Raw genomic sequence first — 12,919 nt, forward strand, 5'->3', positions numbered from 1 at the left:
TTTATGCGGCTCCATTCTCCCTTGGGCGTGTGAGTGCTACGACCAATAGATTTCGTCCCGGTTCCATCGGTGTGCTTGCTTGGGTATTTTTTTTGCAACAGTGCATTCTTTGGTTCAGAGTCTGAATTCTCCATGTCGTCAGACGCTTTGGCCTGGGGGGTCTGTTGGCCCTTAGACGCTGGGTCGCATCATCCTATAAGGATGAGGTCAGTCGGCCTTGGATTTATGCGGCTGCGTTCTCCCTTGGGCGTGTGAGCGCTGCGACCTATAGATTTCGTTCCGAGTTCCATCGGTGTGCTTGCTTGGGTTTTCATTTTGCAACATTCTCAATTTTTGGTGCAATTTTTTCCGGTGGTGTATTGGGTACTAACTTTGCATTTGTATTGAATCTGAATTGTATCTGTAGCTGTAGTGTATTCTGTATTGTAACTAGATTGTAGGTACCTGTATTGTATTTCTATTGTATTGTACTGTATAACGTTCTATCCCTCATTAACAAATCCTAGCCCTCTCCTTTCCTAGCGAGATCTGCTCCAGACCTTCCCGTGGTTCTTGCTGAGCATCAACTATCGAGGACAGATAATTCAAATTCAAAACCAGCAAAGTTTCACAAAAATCTTGAAAATCGCTCGTTGGTGGCCAACGTGGAGCAAAAGAGACTTTTGTAACTCGACTAACTTTGTTAACTTTGTATTCTTAAGGAAACAAAAATATATTACATTTAATTTATTATTTATAAGGACAAATGTGAAGACAAGTTGTTAACAAATTTTTCCTTCATTTTCCTTTTTTTCCTCGGCAACTTCTACCTTTGATAGGAGGTGGAACGGTAAATCACAAGTACAGACTCATCATATGTTGTACATTTTAGATAGGATTTATTCGGCAAAGTTTTGAGCTGACGTCATCAATTTTTTGGAGGGGATAAGTTAATATATTTTGATTAAAAATTTATCATGCTTATGGTAACTGTAAACCATCTGCACAAGACTTCAAAGCTTTCGGCTTTGCAGATTCAAAATTAAATTGCAAAATGTTGTTTTATAATTTTGATTTTTTTTCCAAAAATCTGTATGTTTGGGGTAAAAACTCAATACGGAGTCGTAAACTACATGTATAGGACTATGTTATTTAATACAATCTAAAACCCACTTACTATATGCAATTTTGAAGTGGTGTCATCCCATTATTGGTGGGGATGATTAGGCAAATTTTGCTCAGCGTTTTACCATCTACATGATATACGTAATATAAATACAAAATTTGACAACAATCGGTCCAGTACTTTCGGAGATTATAAAGTCTAATAAAAATCCGGGACGGCAGACAGACGGAAACGGGAGACCTATTTCTTTGTCTTCTAGAGGTCATGAAAGATCAAGAAAATGTAAAAGTAGAGAGTCGGCCGATGGACTCGATTACAATACTACGCTCGGGAAGTAATTACAAATTGAAAAATTCAAAAATTGAAAAATTTCAGTTTATAAAAAAGAAAAATTGAAGAGCTGAAAAGAAGAAAATTTAAAAATTGAAACTGAAAAAAAACACTATTTATCAGTATAAAATCTACTTTTCTTCCAATAAAATCGTGATCGAGAAGAAAACGGGGCGGGTGGGCGGGGCCACTTTGAAGTTTTTTAAGCATTCAGCTATAAGAAGATCGATAAAGGACGCGACAAAGATGGCAATAAAGAGATCGACATGTGAAAGAAATGAAAGGAGAACGAAAACTTGAAGAAAATCAGAATAAGAACTAGTCAAGGATCGAAAATAGAAATGACAACCAAAACTATAGTGTGGAAGAAAAAGAGAATTAGGCATCGAAACAAAATGAAAAAGGACGTTATGAAAACGAGAATCCAATCGAGAAAGGAAACTAAAAAAGAGAATGATATGGAAAAGCGCAGTTGGACTCTAATACGAACAAGGTAGAATGAAGGCGATAAAAAGAGTTGATGTGAAGAATGTGAAAACTTGAAAGAAAACCAGAATTAGAACTATGTAGAGATAAAGAAAATTAAAAAATATATATCAGCAAAAAAAAGTAATAACTTCGTAAGAAATACGTAACTTTGTTTAGAAAATTTTCTTTTAATTACAAAATAAATATACCACGTATTGTAACAAAACGATTTATAAACCAAATCAGTTCCATCAACATCGAACCTTTTTCATTTATGAACACCACATTAAAACACATTTAATTAACCAAAGTGGTGGGCTCGACAGACGACAAAAGCGTAAACATGACTCCGTCAAAACAAAAAAACTAGAACAACGTACGAACTCCAGAAAACAACCTCGATTACGATAATTGCCGTAGTTAAACATCTACAACTTTAAACATTAACGACAGTGTTAAATAGTTCGGAAGATTCTAATCGATAATTAATTCACGAGCTTTTTTAAAGTAGCAAAAATAGAGATTCGTGACAAAAGTAATAATTAAAACTAGAACAACAGAATTCTGATCAGATAAAACTAAAAAAAAAAAAGTAAACAGAAAACATAATTTCCATTTTTGATAATCAAAATTCGTCCCGCGGCCACAATTATTACATATTTAGCACGCATTTAACGAGCGACTTTACGCCGATTAGTCGAATTCAATTCTCCAAACACGATCGATTTTCCAATTAATCCCGAATTACCACACTCGAAACGTCGAAATTCGCCCTCATCAAGCCCGCTCGTAAAAACGTCCCATTTGTACCCGGAAGCAAACGCCTCATCTTTAATTACTTCCCCCATAGAACAATAACTCAGCGGCAATTGGTTCCAGCGAAGTATACGCAAGCACGCGACAAAAAAACCAGGACAAAGACAAACAAACACAGCCCGCTTTAATCGGACACGCCGGCTATGACACGTACCTCCTCCAAGGGCATAATTTCCTGCTGGAGGGTCTCCAGCTGCGTGGTCAACTCGACTTCCTTCTGGATCTGGTGCTCCTTTACGTTCATGGACTCGTAAAGCTGCGAAATCAGCTTCTTTACGTCGTCTAATCTGAGAATAAATTTACAATTATGGAGATTTTTCAAAACTCGGACGTCCTACCTTTGTACTTCTTCGGTGGTCAACCGCTCCTGCTTGGGCGAGTCGACGTTGTAGGCGTTGTCGTTGATTAGCAGCTTGAAATCTTCCTGCAACAGGGTTTCGATGCTAGTGGAAGACGCTATCCGAGTGCCGTCAGTCGCCTTACAAACTACCCTATCGATACCCTTATCTTCTTTCTTCAGCATGTCGATAAAGTCGCCGACTGTATTCGAGATGGGTTTTAGCGTGAATCTACATCGTTCCCGCCGGCTGGGGAGCGGCACGGTGACCTGGGGGAGGCCCCGGATGTACTCTATCGTTACGTCTGGAAAGATGATAAAAAACTCGTTACTCGACTACGGAAAATCAAACAATACATATAGTGTATAAAAGTAAAACTGAATATGAAAATCCGCTAGGTATAATGGCGTGCCTACGAACATTCGCTCTACTTTCGATAATTAAATGCGGCCGATGTAAAGACGAAATTGGGTTTAATTTCCGAAGGGAGCTTAGGTATGTAAGCTCATTAGAACGCAGTAGTCGTGATGTGGTTCGTTGCTTGTTAAATTTTAGGGGATTTGGTCGGTATCCAATAGTAAAAATTTGTAATTGGAGGAGTGAAATTTGTTATTTTATGGCGCTCTACATGTGGATTAATTGTGCCTAATTGCTAACTAGCACAGATAATTATAGCAATCGAGGTTTGATGTAAGAGCGATAAAACACAAACTTGTAAATTAAAAAAACGCGAATTTTATACAAGAGAAAGAAAAAACGAAAAATGCGATACTTTGGGTGCGTAAAAACCGAAAGCTTTTAACAGCATTAAAATAATTAAACAATTTCGACTGAAAAAAATTGATATTTCGTGAAATAATTCTTGTAATAATGAAATTTTGTAATTTAGTTGGTAATAAGTTAATAGCTGTAATTAAGTAGTCTACGTGATAGTATCTAGTACCAGTTACATTGGTGTCAATTAATCATAATTGTCGTAGCTCACGACATACCTGCAAAAAATTGTCGTAACGTGTTAAGTGATTACGAAAACTTTGAATAGCCAATTTCCGATAAGTACCGAACATTATGGATACTTTAATTGAAATTAAAATGCACCGTCGCATGCGATAAAACGTTAATCCGGAGTCATTATGCGATAGCTTGAAATGAGCGAGAAAGGTGGGAAAACACTTAAACATTTTCTTTTTTTTATAAAATGACACAGATGGCTCTAACTGAGTAGAAAAAAGTACTAGAGCATAAATAAAGAAAAAAAACATGCAAGCGTATTGAAAATCTCAATTTTTTCGAAAAATTTCCAATTTTTTTTCTGAAAATGTTAAAACTGGTTATTTCCGATTCCGAAAATTGTTAGCGAGTGAGAATTTCAAGCATATTAAGAATGTGAAAGCCATTTTTCGATATTCTGTCAAATAAGTACGAAAACTGCGGAAAAAAATGCAAATATTTTTTTTCAAAATTATTAAGGTTCCTGTTTTCCTGCGACGGAAAATTTTACAACACCTCCTAAAATATTCGAAAAACAAATAAATGTAAAGAAAGTAAAGCACAATAAGTGAAAAATGTAGGAAAAAATTTTCCAATTTTTTTTTTATATTAAAATTGTCCCTTTTGGAATCCAAAAACGTGCCAGCGTATCGAAAATTTCCCGCAGGTTAAGAATACGAAAGCTCTGTTTCAGTTTTAAGAAATTAAAAAAAGGGCGGACAAATTTTCCAAAAGGTTACTTTTTTTTGAAAATGATCAAAGTGCCTCTTTTCCTGCAATAATTCTTCAAATAACCGAAAAACAAATTAACGCAGTTCTCTGTAAAGAAAAGTACGAACAAATTTTCCAAAAATTTAGTCCGAAATATTAAAACTGACTGTTTTCGAACCCAAAAATTCCAAATAATTCTCAAAACTTTCAAAATTTTTTCCTAAAATGTTAAAACTGGTTATTTTCGATTCCGAAAACTGCCAGCGTATTGACAATTTCTCGCAGATATGAAGGTTCTGTTTAGATATTTATTTCAAATGAGTAGGAAAAGTGTAGAAAAATTTTCCAAAAAGATGTAAATATTTTTTTCAAAATTATTAAGGTTCCTGTTTTACTGCAACGGAAAAATTTTACAATACCTCTTGAAATTGCCGAAAAACAAATAAATGTAAAGAGTTCTGTACAATAAGTGAAAAATGTACGAAAAAATTTTCCAAAAATTTTGTCTGCAAATGTTAAAACTTGCTTTTTTCGGACCCAAAAACGTACTATTGTATTGGGAATTTCCAGAAGGTTAAGAACAAGAAATTCCTGTTTAGATATTTTGTTCAAAACTGTAAAAAAATGCGAAAAAAAATCCAGAAATTTTCAATTTTTTTTCTAAAATGTTAAAATTGGTTATTTTCGATTCAACAGTTCGACAATTTCTGGCAGATTGAAAATATGAAAGCCTTGTTTTGACATATATTTCAATGAGCAAGAAAAGTGTGTAAAATTTTTCCAAAAAGCTGCAAATATTTTTTTTCAAAATTATTACGGCTCCCGTTTTCCTGCGACGGAAAATTTTATAATACCTCTTGAAATAGCCGAAAAACAAATGAATGTAAAGAGGTCTGTACAATAAGTGAAAAATGTACGAAAAAAATTTCCCAAAATTTTCATTTTTTTTTGAAAATATTAAAATTGGCTCTTTTCTAATTCAAAAAAATGCCAGTGTATCGAGAATTTCCCGCATATTAAGAAAACGAAAGCTCAGTTTCAATTTTAAGAAAGTAAAAAAAGGCCGGATAAATTTTCCAAAAGGTTACTTTTTTTTGGAAATGATCAAAGTGCCCCTTTTCCTGCAATAATTCTTCAAATAACCGAAAAACAAATTAACGTAGTTTTCTGTAAACAAAATGAGAAAAGTACGAACAAATTTTCCAAAAATTTAGTCAGAAATACTAAAACTGGCTGTTTTAGAACCCAAAAATTCCAAAAATTTCTCAAAATTTTTTCCTAAAATATTAAAACTAGTTATTTTCGATTACGAAAACTGACAGCGTATTGACAATTTGTCGCAGATATGAAGGTTCTGTTTTGATATTTATTTCACATGAGTAGGAAAAATGTAGAAAAATTTTCCAAAAAGATGTAAATATTTTTTTCAAACTTATTAAGGTTCATGTTTTTCTGCGACGGACAAATTTTATAATACCTCTTGAAATTGCCGAAAAATAAATAAATATGAAGAGTTCTGTACAATAAGTGAAAATGTACGAACAAATTTTCCAAAAATTTTGTCTGAAAATGTTAAAACTGGCTTTTATCGAACCCAAAAACGTGCTATTGTATTGGGAATTTCCAGAAGGTTAAGAACAAGAAATTCCTGTTTAGATATTTTGTTCAAAACTGTAAAAAACGGCGAAAAAAATCCAGAAATCAATTTTTTTTCTAAAATGTTAAAATTGGTTATTTTCGATTTCAAAAACTGCTAGCGTATTGACAATTTCTTAAAAATATGAAAGCCTTGTTTTGATATATATATCAATGAGTAAGAAAAGTGTGTAAACATTTTCTAAAAAGCTGCAAATATTTTTTTTTCAAAATTATTACGGTTCCTGTTTTCCTGCGACGGAAAATTTTATGATATTACTCTTGAAATAGCCTAAAAACAAATTAATGTAAAGAAGTCTGTAAAATCAGTGGACAACGTACGAAAAAATTTCCAAAAATGTTGACTTTTTTTGAAAATATTAAAACTGTCTCTTTTCTAATTCAAAAAAGTGCCAGTGTATGGAGAATGTCCCGCATATTAAGAATACGAAAGCTCTGTTTCAAACTTAAAAAAGTAAAAAAAGTGAGGAAAAATTTTCCAAAAGCTTCCAATTTTTTTGGAAATAATCGAGGTGCTCCTTTTCCTGCAATACTTCTTCAAATAGAAAAACAAATTAACGTAGAGAGTTTTCTGTAAACAAAACGAGAAAAGTACGAAAAAATGTTCCAACAATTTTGTCTAAAAATGGTTGTTTTTGGAACCCAAAAAAAAATGAAAAAATTTTCAAATTTCTTTCCTAAAATGTTAAAACTGGTTGTTTTCGATTACGAAAACTGCCAGCGTATTGACAATTTCTAACAGATTAAAGATATGAAGGCCATGTTTTGATATTTATTTGAAATGAGTAAGAACAGTGTGTAAACATTTTCGAAAAAGATGCAAATATATACATTTTTTTAATTATTAAGGTTTTCCCGAGACGAAAAATTTTACAATACCTCTTGAAATAACCAAAAAATAAATGTAAAGAGTTGTGTACAATAAATGAAAAATATACGAAAAAAATTTCCAAAAATTTTGATTTTTTTTTTGAAAACATTAACAGAAATTAAGAATACGAGAGCTCTATTTTAATTTTAAAAAAGTACAAAAATTGCGGACAAATTTTCCAAAAGGTACCAATTTTTTTTGGAAATGATCAAGGTGCCCGTTTTCCAGCAATACTCCTGACTGAAAAACAAATTAACGTAGAAAGTTTTCTGTAAACAAAATGAGAAAAATACGAAAAAATTTTCCAAAAATTTTTTTCTGAAAATATTAAAACTGGCGTTTTCGTACCCAAAAACGTGCTAGGATATTGAGAATTTCCGGCAGGTTAAGTCTTGTTTAGATATTTTGCTCAAGAGTACACAAATGCGGGAAAAAAATCCAGAAATTTTCCAAATTTTCAAACTGGTTATTTTGGATTCTGAAACCTGCCAGCGTATTAACAATTTCTCGCAGATTAAGAATACGAAAGCTCTGTTTCAATCTTAAAAAACTAAAAAAAAGTGCGGACAAATTTTCCAAAAGGTTTCGAAAAATTTCCAAAATTTTTTTCAGAAAATGTTAAGACTGGTTATATTCGAATGCAAAAACGTGTTAGCGTGTTGAGGTTTTCCGGCGGGTTAAGAACACGAAAGCCTTGTTTGGATATTTTATTCAAAATAGTAAAAAAATGTGGAAAAAAATTCCAGAAATTTCCCAAAATTTTCAAAAATTTTTTTCTAAAATGTTAAAACTAGTTGTTTTCGATTCCGAAAACTGCCAGAGTATTGACAATTTCTCGCAAACTAAAAATATTGAAGTTCTGTTTTGATATTTGTTTCCAATGGATAAGAGAATTGTGTGAATAATTTCTAAAAAGATGCGAATTTTTTTTTTTCAAAATTTTTAAGTTTCCTGTGTTCCTACGAAGGAAAATTTTACAATACCTTTTGAAATAGCCGAAAAACAAATAAATGTAAAGAATTGTGCACAATAAGTGAAAATGTACCAAAAAAAATGCAGATGAAGAATACGAAAGCTCTGTTTCAATTTTAAAAAAGTAAGAAAAGTGCGAACAAATTTTCCAAAAGGATGCAATTTTTTTTTTTGAAATTACCTAACTGAAAACAAAGTAATGTAGAGAGTTTTCTGTAAACAAATGTTAAAACTGTCCGTTTTGGAACCCAAAAACGTACCCGTGTATTGAAAATTTCCAGCAGGTAAAGAACACGAAAGTTCTGTTTACATATTTTGTTTAAAACAGTAAAAAAATGCGGGAAAAAAAATCTAAAAATTTTTAAAATTTTTTCCTAAAATGTTAAAATTGGTTATTTTCGATTCCGAAAATTGTCAGCGTATTGACAATTTCTCGCAGACTGAAAATATGAGAGCCCTGTTTTGATATTTATTTCAAATGAATAAGAAAAGTGTGGAAAAATTATCCAAAAAGATGCAACTATTTTTTTCAAAATTACTAAGGTTCCTGTTTTCCACGACGGAAAATTTTACAATACCTCACATAGCCGAAAAACAAATAAATGTAAAGACTTTTGTACAATAAGTGAAAAATGTAGGAAAAAAATTTCCAAAAATTTTTTTTTTTTTTTAATTAAAACTGGTTATTTTTGATTCCGAAACCTGCCAGCGTATTTAGAATTTCTCGTAGACTAAAAATATGAAAGCCTTGTTTTGATGATATATTTCAAATGAGTAAGAAAAGTTTGGAAAAAAATCCTAGAAGACGGATTTATTGTAGATAATTTGTTCAAAAACTTCTCAAAAATTTTTTGAAAATGATAAAGGTATCATCATTTTAGGGAGAATTCTGTGCAGAGTACGAATTTGAAATAATGTTTGTAATACATTTTCAAATAACTGAAAAAAAGGAAAAACAAGTTTCCAAAAAAAAATCTGAAAATGTATTTTTCAAAAATTCCCGAAAAAATTTTTATATAATTTGCCACGGTCTAAGAAAGTGAGATTACTACAAGCAGCTCTTTCGGAGCGCCATAAAATGCTAACAGAGAATTCCTCGTAGAATAAAAAGAAATGAGGCGAAAACAGCCAGAAATGATTTTTCAAAGGGAATTATTAATATTTTCTGCGAATAGCATACGGCAGTGAATTTCCATCGAAAAGAAAAACTACAATTGTATTATCGTACGATTAAAGCGCAATTTATTACCTCGAATGCAATAAAAACCCCATTTAAAAATCACACAAATTGCATGTTATGAGATTAACTCAAAACTGCGGAAATATTACCAAAAAAAATAAAAAAAATCACAAGTAGATGTTCGAAAAAACTACGTACACCAATAACCAGTGATGAAAGCATTGTGTACATTTAATTTAAACGCACAAAATCTCCCTCGCATATTTTCCCAGTTTATTTAGATACCCGGAAGGAATACGAACTCTCCGATCATCGATGAATAATGCACCAATGCAATATCCACTCTCTTCGATTTCATAACACTGTTTTCTCAGCCTTCAGCTCACTCGGCGTGATCAACGACTACCTCGTCTGTTCCCAATAATCCCCCCGGTTTTGCATTCTGTCTCCCGACATCCTGCTCGTCCCTGAAAAATGATCATCGTCCCAGCACCTCCACCGAAATAAACTCGCACAATCGCCCTCCTCCACTTCCAATTGAATCGACTGAAATCGCGAAACTTCCGCCTAATAATTTCCTTCTTACGTTTGTCGGGCGGCGATAGCGGGCCATTTACATAAGCTCGAGGGCATTTTTTAAAAGTCCCATTCGTTGCTGGCAGCTTAACGGGGGCTTTTAGCTGCTTGACAATTATGAAAATTATGGCGGTGTTTAACGTAGTGGCGGCGCGGCTGGATTACTCGGGGGAGCAGAGGTGTAAATTGATTGTGATGGGTTTAGGGAAGCGAAGAATTTTTTGCGGTGGAAGGGAATTCCGATGTCTCGGCTGTCGATCGAGCTGGACGAGCTCGTACCTGAAATCATGGACGTGCTCCGCATGGGGATGCTGCGGCGGGGCGGCGTCGCGCTGCTTTGGGGAGTGACTGATTGGGGGTGACGGTTCGAGTGGGTCGCGGTCGGGTTACAAATTCCCCACGTCAAGCTAGGTGGAGGTAGTTTATTTGAATTAATGCTATAACATATTCAGGGTGGTTAGTTGTCGTCAAATGATACGAAATCGTCGCTGGATCGGGTTTTCTTAAGACGTGCTTCGTTTTTGGAGTTTTAACGGGTGCTCGCCGCCTCCACTGTATTTTTGTATGGTGATCAACCACGTCAGGTCAGGTCAGGTCAGGTCAGGTCAGGCTATCTATGATAGATCAAGTCAGGTCAAATCAGGTCATGTTAGGCCAGGTCATTGCAGAAAAAAGTCCTAGAGTTTAGAGAATATCCGGCGAAATAAGAATCTCCAATCGTTTTTGCGATATATCTTCGAATAAATACGAAAAATGCAAAAAAAATCAAAAATTCCGATTTTTTTTTTAATTTACAGTAGCTTTATTTCAACAGAAAATAGTTTGTCTGTTTCAGTTTTTCAGTTTTTCGATTTTTCAATTTTTCGATTTCTCCTCAATTTTCCGATGTTTTTCAATTTTCGTTCATTCAATTTTTTTTTCGATATTTTAGTTTTGGGTATTTTCACTATTTCGATTCTTCAATTTTTCGATATTTGAACTTTTTGATAATTCGATTTTTCACTTTTTCGTTTTTTCGAATTTTGAAATTTTTATTCAATCTTTAGATTTTTTGATTTCTGGGTTTTAGTTTTAGGTTTTTCATTTTTTTGATTTTTAAAATTTTTTAATATTAGATTTTTTGATTTTTGGTTTTAAAAGTTTTAATTTTTTACATTTTTCAATTTTTAACTTTTGATTTTTCGATTTGGGGCTAATTCGATTTCCTACTTTTTCGATTTTTCAACTTCTCGATTGATCGATTTCTCGATCTTTTGATGTTTCGTTTCTCTATGTATCAGTTTTCGATTTCCCTTCAATTTTCCGATGTTTCAATTTTTGCATTTTTCTTCGATTTTTCCAGGTGTCGATATTTCAGGTTTGGGGTTTTTCACCATTTCGATTCTTCGATTTTTTCATTTTTCGATTTCTCGATTTTTTACTTTTTCATTTTTCATTTTTTAAAATCTTGAAATTTTAGATTTTTCAGTTTAACGGTTTCAGAATTTTTAAATTTTTCGATTTCTCGATTTCTGGATTTCTTGATCTTTTGATGTTTCATTTCTCTATGTTTCAGTTTTTAAATTTTTAGATTTTTTGACTTCGATGTGTCGGATTTTTGATTGCTCGATTTTTCAATTTCCCGATATTTCAATTTTTCGATTTTCGGACTTTTTGATTTTTCGATTTCTCTATTATTTATTTTTTCATTTTTCATTTTTTGGAATTTTGAAATTTTATATTTTTCAGTTGTTTGATGTTTTGATTTCTCGAGTTTTCGATTCTTCGACTTCTCGGTCTTAGGTTTTGCGGTTTTCAATTTAGCGATTTTTAAAATTTTTAATTATGAAATTTAAATTTTTTTTGTTTTAAAATTTTTCAATTTTTCAATTTTGGGCTATTACGATTTGCCATTTTCTTGATTTTTCGACTTAGCGATTTATCGATTTCTCGATCTATTGACTTTTCGTTTCTCTATATTTCAGTTTTTGAATTTTTCGTTTTTTTAAATTCTAGATTTTTTGACTTCGATGTTTGGACTTTTTGATTGCTCGATTATTCAATTTTTCTTCGATTTTTCAGTGTTTCGATTTTTCCATTTTGGTTTTTCCACTATTTCGATTCTTCAATTTATGATATTTGGACTTTTTGATTTTTCGATGTTTTGACTTCTGCATTTTTTACTCGTATATCTTTCAATTTTTTCAAATTTTGAAATTCTAGATTTTTCGTTATTTGATGTTTCGATTTCTCTAGTTTTGGATTTTTCGACTTCTCGGTCTTAAATTTTTCGGTTTTTCAATTTTCCGATTTTTCGACGTCTCGATTTATAGATTTCTCGATCTTTTGATGTCTCTTTTCTCTATGTTTCAGTTTTTCAATTTTTAGATTTTTTAACTGCGACATTTCGACTTTTCGATTGCTCGATTTTTCAGTTTTTCGATTTACCCTCAATTTTCGGATGTTTCAATTTTTTCATTGGTCTTCGATTTTTCAAGGTTCGATATTTCAGTTTCGGGTTTTTTCACTATTTGGATTCTTCGATTTTTCGATATTTGAACTTTTTGGTTTTTCGATTTTTAACTTTCATTTTTTCGAATTTTAAAATCTTAGATTTTTCAGTTATTTGATGCTTCGATTTCTCCAGTTTTGGATTTTTCGACTTCTCGGTCTTGGATTTTTCGGTTTTTCAATTTTCCGTTTTTTAAATTTTTGATTGTTAGATTTTTCAGTTTTTCGGTTTTAAAATTTTTAAATTTTTCGATTTTTTGACTTCTCCATTTATCGATTTCTCGATCTTTTGATGTTTCAGTTTTTCAATTTTTCGATTTTTGACTTTGATGTTTCGACTTTTCGATTGATTGATTTTTCAGTTTTTCGATTTTCCCTCAATTTTCCGATGTTTCAATTTTTGCATTTTTCTTCGA

The 12,919-nt window shown here is 32.4% G+C and overlaps 1 protein-coding gene across 2 annotated transcripts in view; it reads right to left on the reverse strand.

Annotated features, from left to right (window-relative positions):
* LOC135136964 (calcium uniporter protein, mitochondrial) overlaps positions 1–12,919 on the reverse strand; it is a 133,304-nt gene that overhangs the window by 17,600 nt on the left and 102,785 nt on the right. For both annotated transcript variants that reach the window (XM_064066470.1, XM_064066471.1), the window contains exons 3-4: positions 3,058–3,361; positions 2,874–3,006 (exon numbers count right to left, since the gene is read on the reverse strand). In XM_064066470.1, coding sequence (XP_063922540.1) covers positions 2,874–3,006; positions 3,058–3,361 — 437 coding nt within the window. The remainder of the gene's footprint in view (positions 1–2,873; positions 3,007–3,057; positions 3,362–12,919) is intronic.

Source organism: Zophobas morio, unplaced genomic scaffold (assembly GCF_036711695.1).
Source record: "Zophobas morio isolate AGI-343-1 ecotype UQ-CSIRO unplaced genomic scaffold, CSIRO_AGI_Zmor_V1 ptg000028l, whole genome shotgun sequence".
In the NCBI taxonomy this organism is placed as follows: Eukaryota; Metazoa; Arthropoda; class Insecta; order Coleoptera; family Tenebrionidae; genus Zophobas; species Zophobas morio.